The following is a 15,773-nucleotide window of genomic DNA, read 5'->3' as shown; positions in this document are numbered from 1 at the left end:
ACTTTGGTAAACTCATCACTGCAAAGTATTAAAAATGTTAATGCATTTTGACTGATTGAAGTAGAGGGTTTCTTTGTCTTCTTATAGTTAAAACAAGAAGTATGAGATGAAGACAAGACAAAGTTCTTTCTTTTTAATATTTGTGTTACGTTTTATAGAAATACACAGTCTTTAAAGCATACATTTCCTTTAAATTAAAAATAGAATACTGCCTATTTGCTGCAGTTCTAAGTTTGCCACACCACTGACCTACTAGTAGTCTGTAATCGCAAATCTGAAACCAACGTGTGTTGAGGAACCAAGCTAGCTTTTGACTGCAGATACAGATATCATTTGGTTTTTTCCGTTTCAGCTTGTTTTGAGTTCATCCAACTTGGATGAAGCAAAATTACTGCCAGGGATATTATGCAATGTTGATGTTACCAGGCCAGCTCAAATCCAAAAGAAATGTTGCACAGAATGGTGTTCAACCTATGTTAAATGCCCCCCCCCCCCCCCCCCCCAGTTCATTTGTATTCTGTGCAGAATGATTCATGTAGCAATACTATGATCAAGGTTTTTGGAGGGTCTTATTAGCTGGGAACAACCTCACACACAAACAGTGACACTTTACATTTGAGTTGTCTTGTAGGTTCGTGTACAAACTAATGGGTGTGTTCTGGAGCAGAGGATATAGTGCAAAGACACCTGAGCAAGCTCTGCAGAAGCTGCTTTATGTCCCCTTTGTTTGCTTGCTTGTTTTTACTGTTTCAGTAAATCTAACTTCGGTTTTATTTAATGGCTAAAAACAATGAAAAGCAATGATGTTTCTGTGCATTTTTAAATTGAATACTGATTTCCATCGAGTAAAACATGACAAATTGTGAATAAAGTTATTTGCAAAAAAGATACGTAATTTTCTTAACACAAGTAAGAAGAAAATATTAATAAATGCATGTTATGCTATATAATTGCATAAGAGACTTTGCATAGGTGTAGGGTGCTCTCCTTTTGATGGGGCACAAGGGGCTGTTATTTTCAATATTTGTAACTAACTTTAGGAAATCAGCATTTTCTTACTCTCAGTAATCAGGTAGAGTAATTTTTCTTCAGGGAAAGAACACAGAATAAAAATAAAGACTTCCTGCTTGCTAATTTGTCAATATTTAAATTTTTTTAGTAAATTTTAAGTATAATATTTGTGTCATATAACAGTTCTAAATACTTGCTTCAGAGTTTTAAATATCACTTGATTAAATCAGCATACCTTGCTACAAGCATGTAGGGGTTTTTGTTTGTTTTCCCACGATCAGTTCAGAGTGAGGATGAAAGGCTTAGTGGCGGTGCAGAATTTGGAGTGAGCAGCCTGAAGTCAAACTAAGGGTGATGGTGATGGTGGGAGCTACTGTGCTGGGGAAAGTGAGTGACTCAGATGTTCAGTCCTTCAGGACTGGTTTCAGGAGGTGACAGTAGCATAGGAGGGAACGGGACACTTTTACCTTTTGAGTCTCTTATTGCAACTGATGTGTTTGTGGAACCAAAGCCTGAGGTATTTTCATCAGCAAAAGCAGACTTTTGCCACCCACGGCGGCCTCTGTTTGTGTGGGTGCAACTGCTTGTGGGGCCATGCAGTGAGCCAGATTGGTAGTACATTTGTGCTTAAAATAGTCACCTAGCACTGTCTGTTAAAAGCAAATCTGAAGAATGGGTTTTTATGTTTTTTTTCAATTATGCTAATTTAGCTCAAGATGATCCTGTTGCCAGTATAAATACTTAGTCTTTGTTTGATGTTTCTCAGATCTTATTATTAATGTGGAAACTATGTAATTGATATGTGGAAAAATGCATGATGTTGAATAATATTTCACTTAAGTTATTTATTTGTCTTGCAAAAGTATGAAGAAGTTCCTTTGGTTTCTTTTCTTATAAATTAGTAGTGATGACTATCACAGACAGCTAAGCATACATATTTCCCCCTCATAAGGAAAAAGAAAAGAGACCTTGTAATATCATCGAAGCACTCTGTTCTTTGCTGTTGCTATAAAGCTGTTTTTTTTTTCTTTTTTGGAAACTCAGTCATTCAGCTAATTTCTAGAAACTCTGGTAAGTAAATAAAATTGTCAGCAGACCAAATGGCCTGAAGTATGTCCTGTCAAGTATCTGATTTGTATCACTGTGAAAGATGCTTTAATGTTGCTAAAAGTTGCCTCTTTCATCTTTGTCATTTTCGGGCAGTCTTTGCCGTCCTATGTTCCCTGTAAAAGCTTTGTGCACGTTTCCTGTGAGAGGCCGGACAGCAAGGAAGTTGTGTGCAAAATTCTCACGTCTGGTTAGACAAGGGCTTCCTAGTCTTAATAGTAATAAAAAGTCCAGTGAAACTTATTAATATCAATTCTAGACACTAATCTTCCTCCTCCCCAATCTTTTAATCTTTATAATTTATGCGGGCAAGAAACTGTAAAATGAACTGGTAAGTGCTCAGTGCCCTGTTTGATGATTGAACTGTGTAAGAAGAGGCTCCATTCTGAATCTCGGGCAGTTAAACGGCACAGTGGAGAGCTGTTATAATTTTCAGATAACTCTCGACTTAATTATTTGCGTAGTGAATTGTTTATGCTCGTGTTCTGGGTTTTTAGCATTGTCAGCTTGTATCATTCTGTTCTAGCCCCCTCAGAAGACTGGGAAGCATGCTTCTGGCAGATTGGCTTAAAATGTATTGAGATGAGAATACTTGCAAAATCATTCTTTTTTTTCTGAAAATACTCAGAAATAAATCTGTTGCTACTATCTGTTGAAGATCTGGGAGAGGACTGCTCTCTTCGAAGGGTCAAGAAGGAGGATTACTTGCAGAAAGCAGGACGGAGTACTTGGATGGTAGTTCTCCAGCAGCAGTGAGGTCACGGGCACAGCATGGACTGGGAGTGACTTGTCGTTGCCAGTGGAGGGCATTCTTTCCCTGGAGCTGCATTGCAGCACTGAGCAGCTACACCTTTGCCTGACCTGCGTGCGTGGTTGGTGGTGCTTCCTTTCCCTATCTGGAGCTTTTCCTCTGGGAAGGAGGAGCAGGCGTCCCCGCAGTCGGCCCCCCGAGAGAGCTCGAGGCCGGTGATTGCGTACCCTCGTTTATGGAAGATGAAGTGCATGTAATTGTGGCAGGAGGATCTCTGTGGCAGAGGGTGAGCTAGATGTGTTGTGCACTTGCTTCACAATATATTTAAGTAGAAAAGGGAAGTAATCAGTCTGGGAGTTGGTGATCAGGGCTTGAGCAGAGCAAGGGATTGCAGGAGGAGTGAGCCTTCATGAAGAAAATGTCATTTAAACTGGTTTGTCCTTTACTACCTTAGCAGCAAACAAAATCCAGGAGGCTTGAATGCCTTACACTGTGTAGGAGAGGAAGCAAGGGGCCACCTCTTCCGTTTTCCTGTCAGCAGCATATCTCGTCTCTCCTCCCCTCCTGTTATTCTTCTTTTTTCTCCACAATCTGAGGAGTGTCTTTACATCCTGTTTATGTTGGTCCTCCAGTAGTCATGCCCGCCTTTATTATTTGCCAGGAAGGGGTGATAACTCTAGTCATGTTTTGTGTGCATTTAGTATAGAACAACTGTATTTTGCTATATGGTTTCCTAATGCAGATGGATACTCTGTATGTCGTTACTAGGTCAAAAAGAGGGAATCCAGGCAGGTGCTGCCCACTAAGTGCAGGTCTGTTGGTTGCCCATGGGTGATCAGTAGAGAGTGATACACCCTGCAGAGCTCACTGGCTGTGCTAAAGGTGTAATATGATAAGGCTGCTGCAGTTGTGTTTGGTTTGGAGAAAGAACAGTTTCAGTTTTCAGAAAAAAAAGCTTCTCGTAACTATTTTGGACATAGTATTGCCTTCAGAACAACACTGAGAAAAATGAGGATTTCTGAAACTCGGAGAAAAATTGTTTGTGAGATGAGGGGGGAAAAAATCCTGTTTTGGCAAAAATCGTGAATTGTTTCAACTGCTTTGTCTTCATAATATGATTTTATTTTCAAATTGCAAAAGGCTGATCATGTGTTTAAAATGAGAATTGCCACATCAGCAGTTGGCTTAAATGCTGCCTTTCAAATAAGTCTGCTTTATATAATCTTTGAAATAGCTCTTTTTTTCATTTGTTTTTGAATTACTCCCTCTTCCTAGCTGAACTGTGCTAATTTGGGAAAGCCTTTAAAGCAAATCTGCACAAATGGTAGTTAATACGGTGCAGTGGTTTTGGCTGCTTTGTTTCTTACCTGCAAAAGAAGTTTTGAAAATATTTTATTCTGATTGTGTTTGCCCCAGTAAAAAGATTCCCCATCATACATAAGCCATGAATTCACACAGCATGCTTGCATTTTCTGACAAAGTGTAGGGAAGGAAGGCAGGAGTGGGAAGGGGGGCTCGGCGTGAGCAGAGCCCCATTCTGCCAGGTCTCTGCTGGTCCGAACATGTGTCGGTGGCTGTAGCTAGCCAGTGGGTGCATTTCAGCTGCTTAAATTTATGCCTGGGCTAGAGCAATGAATGTTGGTGTAGGAAAGAATCCGACCCGCTGTTAACTGATACTGGCATAACATCTCTGTCATCTTCAGTAAATGCCATTCTTTAAATGGCATTCTGTGTTACGGGGAAGCAAGCTTCGCAGGGAGTGGTAATTTCCCTTTCCTGGAACAACAGATATATTTAGAAGACACAAGAGCTTAGGCACGTAATCCTTTTATCAGATCTAAGAAAAAAGCATTATACATTGGTTAGCATCAGCAACAGAACGTCTCTGACCTTCCCATTTGATATGTCAGAATCGAGAAACCTGTAGAAACTTGAGCTTTTCTTTCAACCCTTCTGCTTCACTGTTAATGTCGTGCTTATTGACACGTTTCTGTTAGTAGGAGCCCATTTGTGGTAATTTCAGAACTACAAGTGTTGTTTTAAATAGGCATTTCATGATCTAATTGAAGAAGTATTCTTGTTCTGTGGTGTGTCTCTTAGAGGTGAAAAGCCACATGTGTATTTATGATCTCCTCACGAATATAAGCTAGTCTGATTAAATGACTCTGTAGCCATGGAAGGCAAAATATTAGGTTATGTGATTTGTCTTAAACTTGTTTTACATATATTCCTGTTGTTACTTTCTTAGTACAAGCATACGCTGAAGGCTTCTTTGTAATAGCTGTTGTTTTCTGAGCTGAAGCAATTACGTGGTGATTATGATTGTAAGGCTTGTAAGGTAATCTTGTAAGGCTTTGTAGCTTACATAAAGCAAATGGGATTACAATACACGTGACTCTCTTATATGTAAAGGAGTCTTAGATTCAAACTGTCTCTGAGTAAATCTGATATACATGCATCAATGGATATAACTTCAGAATTCCTGACTGTACATGTAAACTGGAAAATGTCTGTCTTGTGGAAATGTCATTTTAAATCCATTAGACCTAGCTTGATCTAGCAGAGCACTTGATCTCAATTTCAGCATTTGCATACATAATCTAATCATCAGTTAAGTTGCTTGATTTTTTTTGCCTATGCATTTTGCCTATGCATTTTTTATTAAGTGTAATGAGGGAATATCTCTGCTACATACCTTATTCTATGTCAAAAGGCAAAGGAATGTGTTTAGAGAAGATAAAATAAAATTGGTTTTAGGTAAGGCAAATCTTGAGCCCAAAAGAGTATAGAAGAGCATGTTTTCCAGTGTCAGCCCTCTCTGGGCTTCTAAAAACGGCTGTGTTAGACTGTGTTGCACTTCCGATAGCCATGTAACTGCATGAAAACTATTGAGAAATAGTTTATTGCTGATTACTTAGAAGCATATACTTTACTCCTTGCGGAGTTCTGCCATTTTAGTCTTAGGGTTTTTCTTAAGTTTTGATATGGGCTGAAATAATGCACTTAAGTGAGTTTACCAAGAGTATAAATCAGAATATTTTAGGAAAATATGTCTTGAAACATCTTCATTTTGTTTTTATCAATTTAAATTCTGTTATTCATTTCAAATGTTCAGTCATAACTGAATTTACTTATACGCCTTTTTGAAATGACAGCACTTGTTTAGTACAGCTTTTTTAATTCAAGTATCGGTCACTCTTTTAATTGATTTTAAGTGAATTTTAAACTATTGCATCTTCTTGCTGTATGCTTTTGGTTTATATTTCATTTGCCATTTTATTCCTCAGTATTGAACTCTGGACGGCTAGTGTGCTCAGTGATCTAGTAGTTAGTATCTTTAGCAGGCTTTGTTTTTCTATCTGTGCCTCTTCTAGATTTCTTATAAATAAGCTTTCTGAGTCCCCACTGGAAAATTCGTGGTTTTGAAAAAATCCCAAGTTGTACTGTTCTTCTGGCTAGTAATTCATAAGAGTATCTTTTATTTATTTATTTATTTTAATCCCTTGAAAGTTTAATTATTTCACTTTGGGGATGAGGAGTGTCTTGTCATAAGCTTTTAAGGAATCGAGTAGGTTTGATTATCTTTTTCCATGTGCTTGCTAACACCTTCTGAGAACTCTGAAAGATTTGTGAGATCCAACTTTGTTTTATGAAAAACCGTTCACGCTTCCGTTATGCTGCATTATAGCCAATTTTTAAGAGAGTTAAAGTAGTGGATTGCTCCTTGCATTTTTAAGAAATGCATAAGCTTTTCATCTAAACTAAATAAAATTGTATTTAGTCTAATTTATAATGCTGTAATATAAGTGTAGGTAAGATGAGACACACAGACATATAGGTACTTTTACAAGTTGAGCATAATAAAATTGCTTCGGATTTGACGAGAGAAGTAGTCTAAATTCAGGACAAGTTACACTAGCCATCAAAGCAATTCCTTATAGGAAACACTGGATCATAATTTATTTGATATGTTCTTATATGCTGTAATTAATATTTTGCATTGGATGTTTTTCTTGAATCTTTTTTAGGGTTCAGCCGATCCCTTGAACAGTGCATTTCACCTGACATACAACATGGTACTGAACCTGCTTCGAGTAGAGGAAATTAACCCTGAATACATGTTAGAAAAATCCTTTTATCAGTTCCAACATTACAGAGCTATTCCAGGAGTTGTAGAAAGTAAGTATTACTGCATGTTATACTCATTTATGAGATTCAGTATGAAAGATGTGAGATTGGGTAATTACACTTCAGTATGCTTACAATGATAGTATACCTGTGCAATTCTCGTCGTCTCCTTTCTATCACCAGTTGTCACTGTGCCACTTGTTACTTTGTTGTAACTTCAGGAAGAGTAACTTCCTCTTGTTCCTGGGACCTGTGTTGATCAGCACTGTCAGTCTTTGAAGGGAGCTTTCTCCTTCTGGGTCAGACAGGAACGGTTGTCACATTGCTGAAGTGTAGGACAGGAAGAGGGAAAAATAATGAAAAGATTCTTGGGACTTGTAAGATGTGCAGGGAAGAAAATTCTTACTCCTTTTTGATATGCAGAACTTAGCTAGGAGAAATACAATTTTAATATCTCATTACAATAGCTAAAAAGAACTAAGGCACACTGCTTCCAGGGTATCTTTAAACAGTGTGTTTTCCGGAGCGCAGGTCAGTTTCCAAAGATGTCAGCCAGGGTTTGACAGTGAAACAGCGTCCAGAACTAAACGCAGAGAGCACAAGAGGTATCCGCTTCCTTTGCCATGGGGAATGAGCAGCTCATCTGTTCGGCTGTTAACTGGATAGCAGTTGTGTATGTGTGTGTGTGGAGGGTTAACACGCATGCAGGTTTTTTTTTATTTTGCTTTGCAGAGTTTCTGTTGATCTGCAGGGGTAGTATTTAAGATACAGAATGCATTTCCTGAGAAACCACCTGCTCCAGTTAGCATGCCTAAGTCTTTATTCTGGCATTCCAGCATTGGTGTTTAAGAAGAAATGGAGGTGGAGAACTGTCTTCATATTTCTTGGGTATTTCTAGCTTAGGCACCATACTGGGCATTAGACTTCTGTAATCGCTTCAGTTGCAGCTAAACATCCGGAGCAAAGAAATGATTGTCCAGATCAAGGTGCAAATTATGTCATGGACATGAATTGCTAGTCTTTTTCTTTAAAAAGTTGGCTGCTGAAAACGGGAGATACTTCCCTGAGCTGTTTCTCAAGCCCTACTGAAGTGGATTTTTTGTGCCGTGCGTATGCATTCAGATAGCATGCAAGAAGGTGGGGTGGTAGGGAGGAAGACAGACCTTTATCATCTGCCTTCTGTTTATTTTTGCTAGTGGTATTGCCAGTTTCAAGGCGAGTAACATAGTGCTTATAATAAGAATTGGTTTGCCTAAATAAGGTGTGAAAAAGAGGAGGGAAATGAATTTTAAACTAATGAAATCAGAGCCTTAAACAGGTTGAGATCATTGATTCTCTTGAGGGATGTTGTTAGAAGAAGTCTTTGCAGAACCTTATTTACATAGACAGGCGTTAGAAGAGTGCTGGCTGGCAGCAAATCCCTTCTTGCAAATCATCGTAAGTCTTTATGGGACATATGTGGAAACCTAAATCAGTAATTCCTGGAAAATGGAGGTCCAGACTCCTCTATTTTTCTCAAGCTTTATAAATTGATATTTTAGTTTTTAAAAATATTTAATTTCTATTATAAATAAAATGTAATGGACACATTTATAGATCTCCAGCTTTCTCAAGAATGGATTATTGTAAATAGACAATGTATCTTGAAAATGGTGCCAAAATACTAGTTATGTAAACTTTGAAAGTGAAATGTTGATTTCTAAATGTGCAGAGCTATTCATTTCCGTGAGATTTTACTGGTTTATTACTTTTTATCGTAGAGGTGAATAAATTGGAAGAACAGTACAACAAAATAGCAATCCCAAATGAAGAAAATGTGGTCATATACTACAAAATCCGACAGCAGCTTGCAAAACTGGGTAAAGAAATTGAAGAATATGTTCACAAACCAAAATATTGCTTGCCCTTTCTACAGCCAGGAAGACTGGTAAAGGTAATTAAATTTCTTTTCTTTTTTTTCTTTTTTCTTTTGTGGTCTCTACCTACCCATGAAATTTTTAGAGTTTGTAGGTCTTTGCCAGTTTACTTTCTTGAAAAATTGCATGCATCCCCACTAAGCAATGATTTTGACTTTATGTTTCCTTGTTAAACATTCAACAATGAAAGAGAAATAAATTTTATTTTAATGGTGAATAGTAATCCGTGACTGCTGTTTTAAATAACAGAACTACAAAAATATGCTTGCTAGGATATAATTATACATGGATTAATTTATAACATCTTTTAATATTTTCAGGTAAAAAATGAAGATGATGACTTTGGATGGGGAGTGGTTGTTAATTTCTCTAAGAAATCAAACGTTAAGGTAAAATACACATTGTCTCCTTTAGCAAAATATGTACCTTACTGTCTTTTCTGAAAAGAAGGTTAAACTCCTATTTTCATTTGTGTTTTTCAAAGGCAAAAAAATTCACCCAAAAATTTCACCCCAAAGTTACTAAAAGCTCAGGCCCAGGCCTCCGTGAAGTGAAAGGGTGAAGAAGAAAGTTACGGAAGTTGGGACCAACCCTAAATCCTGTGTTCACTGTTTAAATGCTGGCATGGTGTTGGAGCAGATGTTTGCTCAGGTCTCAGATAATTAGTTCAAAGGTCCACACTGCAAATATTTCAAGCTACAGATATTTAGTTTGTTTCTGAGATACCCCAGCAGTGCTATCCTAAGCCATTCATGGGAAAGATGCTGTTATCTAATCTCAGAGATCTGTAGAAGCTGTAAGTGAGGGTTGGGAGCAAAGGGAGACTGACATCTTTCAGCGCTATGGAGAAGGTTGTGTTAGAGTAGGGAATTTTATCTCGAGTCCTAGGCTAGTACCTGAGACATGGGATTACTTGTCCTGTGAAATGTTGCTGTGGAGTTGAGGGTTGGAAAGGTAAAATACAAAGAAAACAAAAGAATAAAATGGTTTCAGGGAAAGGTGGAAGCAAATACTGAGTGCAGTGCCCCGTGATACGTTTGTGAAACAGTGGAAGTCAGGTTTGGTTTTCCTTCATAAAATCCATTCTTATAGTTGGTCTCTGTGTAACTCCAGAGATCACATTTTAGTCTCCCTTTCAGAAAAGTCTTGACAGGCTACTCTACTGCTTGAATTAAAAACTAAGTTTAAAGTATATTTTTCTGTGGTAGCCTTTTCGCTGTAATTTTGGCAATAGAGCACTGGGGTTAATTATTAGGTCTAAATGGGAAGTTGTGTCTTTGTCAAGTTCTGGTAGTGCCTGTACATTGCGGCACCTTTCGGTGCTTCCCTAATGTATGTTCATTAAAGAGGAATGAGAGAAATGTGTGCATACAGAACATATTAAAAGAGGTTTGGTTTGGTTTTTCAGTCCTCCTTTTGAAAGTTGCTTCTTTCTTTTTAAGCTGGAAGACTATGCTGGAATAGCCTGTTACGACTATTGCTTAAACTTTTGATTCTGGACTGTTTTTTTTATTATTATTATTATTATTTTTATAGAACCACTTGAGCACTAAAACAGATTTCCCTCTCGCCTCCCCGTTTTATGCAAAATTGCCAACTTCGGTGTCACTGGAGGCATTTCTTCTATCTGTATCAGATTTTAGCCGTATGTATTTTTACCTTTCCTATTTGGCCCATCTCAGTGTTGTATAAAGCCTTTAGATTTGAATGTTTGCTTTGAAATTATGGTCGGTTCTGAAGGAGACAACTCTGGCTCCAGCAGTACTTTTTTTTTTTTTAGTTAAGTCATTCTAGCAGCTGGCTTGAATTTTTCCTTCCGAGTTCTGTGGAAAGAATGACAATAGGTGCTGAAAATTATGGAATAGACTTAAAACTATGCAACTTTTAAGATCAGTATGGTAAAACCTAGTTTCTATGAGCGGAGACAAAACAAATGACCTCTAAAAGCAGCTGTTATTTTCTTATTTTAATGTACCTATTTGTGCATCTTCATCCTGGGATGTAGATGCATTTCCACATTAGCGTTTAGTGTAGTAATATATCTAGTGAGTATTAGGTATCACTATTAAACCTTGATCCACTTGCATTTTAAGAACTAGGCTGTGACTGTTTGTTTGGATTTGTTTTCACAAATGGTGCTGAATTCAGTCTTTATTATTAAATTTTTCTTCCCTGTATCATAATCTCTAATGTAGTCCTTTTTCTAGTTAGGAATACATGTAATTAAGATTGACATTTAGGGTCACAGTATGTTTAACATTCCACTGTTGGTCACTGCAATTTGAAAGTGAGAGTATGAGTCCCTGTTGTTTATGTTTGCTGTTAATGACCCTGAATGTTTTTTCAGCATAATTTCAAAATGCAGTGTTCCACAAAATTGCAAATGCAAATGATACTTTATTCTGGATTACGGTATGTAGAAGGATTTGTTTCAAGCAGTGTTGCTTGCCGTATGTTGTACAGTATAGTAGGCAGCAAACCAGCTCTGCATTGGAATCCATAAAAATTGAAAAGTGCTTTTGAGTAGGAAATTATATTTCCACTACATTGTGCCTACAATGCACTAGTATTACCGTTGTGCTAGTTATAGTTCACATTCATCTGATGCCTGATTTCGGACGTCCAATTGAATGAATTTCAAATTTTTAACAATTATTGATGTTAAAATTGGAGATGCTGCAATTTGGCCCTCCTTATTTTAGACAGTTATATTCATAATGTTTATAAAATAAACATATGCATTTATGTACTTACATATTTATGTGTTCATATGTTAGTGTTTACTTGCAATGTTTATGATGTTTACCACATAGACATCATTTTTAGAGTGCTACGTCATGGTCATTGAGTTTTCAGAAAGCCATATGTTATTTATCTGGGAATCTGAATTTCTAATCTGAGCCACATTTCTTGATTTTGCAGAGATGATCAGCTGTCTAATCTTGTTTTGTTTCCAGGCATATGAAGTAACAGATGTTTCAGGGCAAATGCTAAAATCCTTGGAATACGCCTCCCTAATCATGCAGTGTTATGCAAAGGGGGCAGAATTTTATCCTTCAAGCATATGTATTGGTGCAGTGTGAATCGAAGCATCGTTCAGACTTGAGATTGCAGAGTTCTGTGACTACTAACAAGTTTTCAGTGTGTTCTAGGCTCCTTTTACTGCTACATAGAAAAACCTGGCTCTTCCTGTTCAAGTTTTTAGTACCTAAAAACAGTAGTTACGGAAAAGGAAACCCATTGAAGAGAACAGTATACATTCAAAAAACAATTCTAGATTAAGTAATGCCTGGTCAGTATTTTCTAAAGGCCGTTGGTTTACTTAAGGTTATACAGAGTAATATTAATAGTAGATGCTAGTGACATTTACGATCCTCCTCTATACGTAGGCATATAATAGTTTCTTATATCAATAGAAATCTTTTTTTTTCCTTCATAATTTCCTAGACATCTCCAGTTTTACTATTTTCTTTATCATGTACTTGCAGTTATTAGTTTAGTTTCTTCTTCTTTCAAGTAAGCATTCTGCTTTCCAGAGCTTTGGCTGGGTACTGTTTTGTTATGTAGGTATGTTATTTTCAGATATTAATTCAGATAACAACAGTGGATTATGTGTCCTGTACATGGCTTCTGTGAGTCCTTTCTGTAAATGTTGGACAGAAGTCAGAGGAAGTTTCTTTCCCCAGCAAGTAATTACATTTCTTGAAGAAATTATTTAGCCTGTAGAACAGGATAAGCCTGGTTTTTTTGTTTAGCTGTCTGACTTCTGTTTTAGGCCTGTAATTTAGCTCTATTAGAAGTCATAAAAATATTTGCTTACAGTAGAGTATATGTGAACAACATTAGTGCACTTTGATCCAGTCCAATAGCTTATATCAGTTTTGTTTGTTTTTTAAAGCAACCTAGCAGAAAGGTTGTGGCTTTGTTTACTGAAACCTTTAACCACCATAGCTGCATGTTTGTATGTTTTAAATAGAAGATAGATATTAAGTGTGCAGTCTGGCGTGTATAAAGACTTGGCCTGCAAGACGTCACTCCGTGCTTGCTGCAGATAAAAGCTGTTATACTTGAAAGATTTTTCTGTGATCGTTACTGGGGGGGAATACAGACTTGTAAATCTGCAAATGCAACAGACCTCCCAAAATTTTGGTGAAAAAAACGTAGCAAAGTTCAGTGTTGCTAGCATCAGATAAATATTTTGCATTAAGGTTACAAATGATGTTTGCTTGCTCGGGAAGAGCTCCATGTAGAAAAAAAGGCAGAGGCATCTTAAACAGCAGTTAGACTTTAAATTACATTGCAGGGTGTGAAGAAATGAGTAGTTTTTTAGTGTGTGTTATTTTCTGCATGAGGAATCTTTCAATCGATGCTCCTATGATTCAGTGGATTTAAAAATATACTGAAGCACTGAGCTGGCACACTGTTAAGAGTAGTAGTTCATTTTATACCTTTAATATCAAATAAAGTCATGCTTTTCTTTCCATTTTCACTCATATTTTAAAATAACTGGTATGGACCTGTTTCTCTGTGCCCTCAACAGCCTAATTCTGGTGAACTAGACCCGCTGTATGTGGTTGAAGTGCTACTGCACTGCAGCAAAGAGAGTTTGAAAAATTCTGCTACTGAGGCTGCAAAGCCAGCCAGACCTGATGAGAAAGGAGAGATGCAGGTTTGTTATAAATGTTTATCCTCAATAATTTCTTACATATGTTCTAAAAGAGTCTATTTCCAAAGCATTTGCAAACTATGGTAAAAGAAGGGATTGATGTATTAAATATGAGAAAGAAGCTATACACCTAACTCTTGAGCAGTTGCAGGTTTCACCTTAGAGAAACCATATTTCAGCTGAGAACAAAATATTTTTTTATGTATTCGCTACCGCATCAGAAGTGCTTCGAAACTTGCTTACTGTCTTGTGAAATACTTCAAACCAGCGGATGAAAGACAATAGTGGCTATGTGAATGTAGTTATAGAAATGACCTACATATAGATCTGCAGATAAACAAATGACTACAAGCTGTTTTCTGTAGGATACTTATGCAGGAACTTTTGGGTAATGTGCACCTTTTCTATTAAATATGAGAATTTAGTTAGAAGATTGATAATCCTTGAGTACTAAATTTTCCCAGTGCTGTTTGGCAGGTACTGACTTTCCTATGGATGCCTTCTGTTCTCTGGGAACCTCCATCTTTTCTGATTTCTTTTTTTTTCCCCCTATTCAGACCCCTTCAGTTTTGCCAGTCTGCTCATTCTAAAAGGAAATTGAAATTCTTAGTTAAAATACTTGCATTACTTGAAGAGTTCAATCAAGACAAACCATTATAATTTTTACATCTGAAATAGCAAATATTCAATTTGTACAGATGGTTTCCTACAAATACTGTTTGAAGCTCAAGATTCAGTACTTATTCTTCATGGTTTCTCAGTTCTTTTGATGTTAATGAATATGTGTTTGCTCATTTGATGTTCTCTATTGTTAACATTCCTAGTTATGTGTCTAACAATAATTTATCTGTTTTGGATTGTAAGAGGTATTCCAATAGGAAACAGGCAAGAAAGAAACAGGCAAAAGTGATTAGAAATCATCATCCTTTAAAAGCTAAATACGCACATAGAGTCTCCCTCCATATTCATGAAGGACAATTCAGTGCTTTATTCAATGTATTTCAATGAAATACAATTAAGGAATACATTTCAGTACAGGCTCAGTTGTTATAAATCTTCAGTGAAGGTACGTGTTCACTAGATACACCTACCTCTTACTACATTGGATTACAAACAATAGAAAAACTGAAGTGTTTTTTTTCCACTTAGACTCTCTCCAGATATAGAATTTTGCCATTTGGTTGAACTGATTATTCTTTTGTATTAAAGCTTTATCTCATTACCCACATCTTCCTGCTTCCTGATATTCTTTTATCCATTACTGTGTTCTTGTTTATTCGATTTTCATTTTTCTTTGTAATAAAACCAGATGTAAAGGAAATCTGAGAGAATGCAAAACTCTCCCCCTCATTCTTCTTCGTGTTGTTATTTTAAAACTCAACATCACAACTCGTTTACTGCTAGCAGTTATATGAATTGAAATAAAAAATAATCTTTACAATGAAACAGTAATAATAAATACAGATTTATCAGTTACTGCGCTCTCTTTGATAGGTTGTTCCTGTTTTGGTGCATCTCCTCTCAGCTATCAGCAGTGTCCGACTTTATATACCAAAAGACTTGAGACCTATTGACAACAGGCAAAGTGTGTTAAAATCTATACAAGTAAGTTTCACTAAGACTTAAAAACTGTCTGCTCTAATCAGTGCGATACACTTGAACACAAGACCACTAGTTCTAAATAAATGTGTCTAAAGTGTGTGTCACATCATCAGGATTCTTAAAAGGGATTGGAAACCATTGATACATGTTAAATGTTTTTCCTTGTAAGCAATCAGTCACTTTAAATTGATATTTTAAAACTGCTGAAATCTCACATACCAGGCTTACACTACTGCTTTGTGTGTCCCTATATTTGTGCCAGCTGATTTGTGAAAGTGTATTTTATTTTGCTTTTATTAATGTTACAAAATATATTTCTTTCTTTTTGCTCTTCTTTTAGGAAGTACAGAAGCGATTTCCTGATGGAGTACCATTACTAGACCCTATTGATGACATGGGCATCAAAGATCAAGGACTGAAAAAAGTCATCCAAAAAGTAGAGGCATTTGAGCATAGGATGTATTCACATCCTCTCCACAATGATCCCAATTTGGAAACTGTATACAAACTTTGTGAAAGAAAAGCACAGGTAAAAAAAACCAAACCAAACCAAAACCCAGTATCTATATTTAGCTGAAGAGAGAACTGGTAA

At 36.8% G+C, this 15,773-nt stretch overlaps 1 protein-coding gene across 1 annotated transcript in view; it reads left to right on the top strand.

Moving 5' to 3' along the window:
- LOC112995755 (exosome RNA helicase MTR4) overlaps nucleotides 1–15,773 on the top strand; it is a 48,581-nt gene that overhangs the window by 22,687 nt on the left and 10,121 nt on the right. The window contains exons 16-21 of the mRNA XM_026120937.2: nucleotides 6,898–7,048; nucleotides 8,758–8,930; nucleotides 9,234–9,302; nucleotides 13,454–13,582; nucleotides 15,074–15,184; nucleotides 15,522–15,710. Of these exons, the coding sequence (XP_025976722.1) occupies nucleotides 6,898–7,048; nucleotides 8,758–8,930; nucleotides 9,234–9,302; nucleotides 13,454–13,582; nucleotides 15,074–15,184; nucleotides 15,522–15,710 (822 nt within the window). The remainder of the gene's footprint in view (nucleotides 1–6,897; nucleotides 7,049–8,757; nucleotides 8,931–9,233; nucleotides 9,303–13,453; nucleotides 13,583–15,073; nucleotides 15,185–15,521; nucleotides 15,711–15,773) is intronic.

This window comes from Dromaius novaehollandiae, chromosome W (assembly GCF_036370855.1).
Source record: "Dromaius novaehollandiae isolate bDroNov1 chromosome W, bDroNov1.hap1, whole genome shotgun sequence".
Lineage (NCBI taxonomy): Eukaryota > Metazoa > Chordata > Aves > Casuariiformes > Dromaiidae > Dromaius > Dromaius novaehollandiae.
This window is presented reverse-complemented; position numbering and strand designations above follow the sequence as displayed.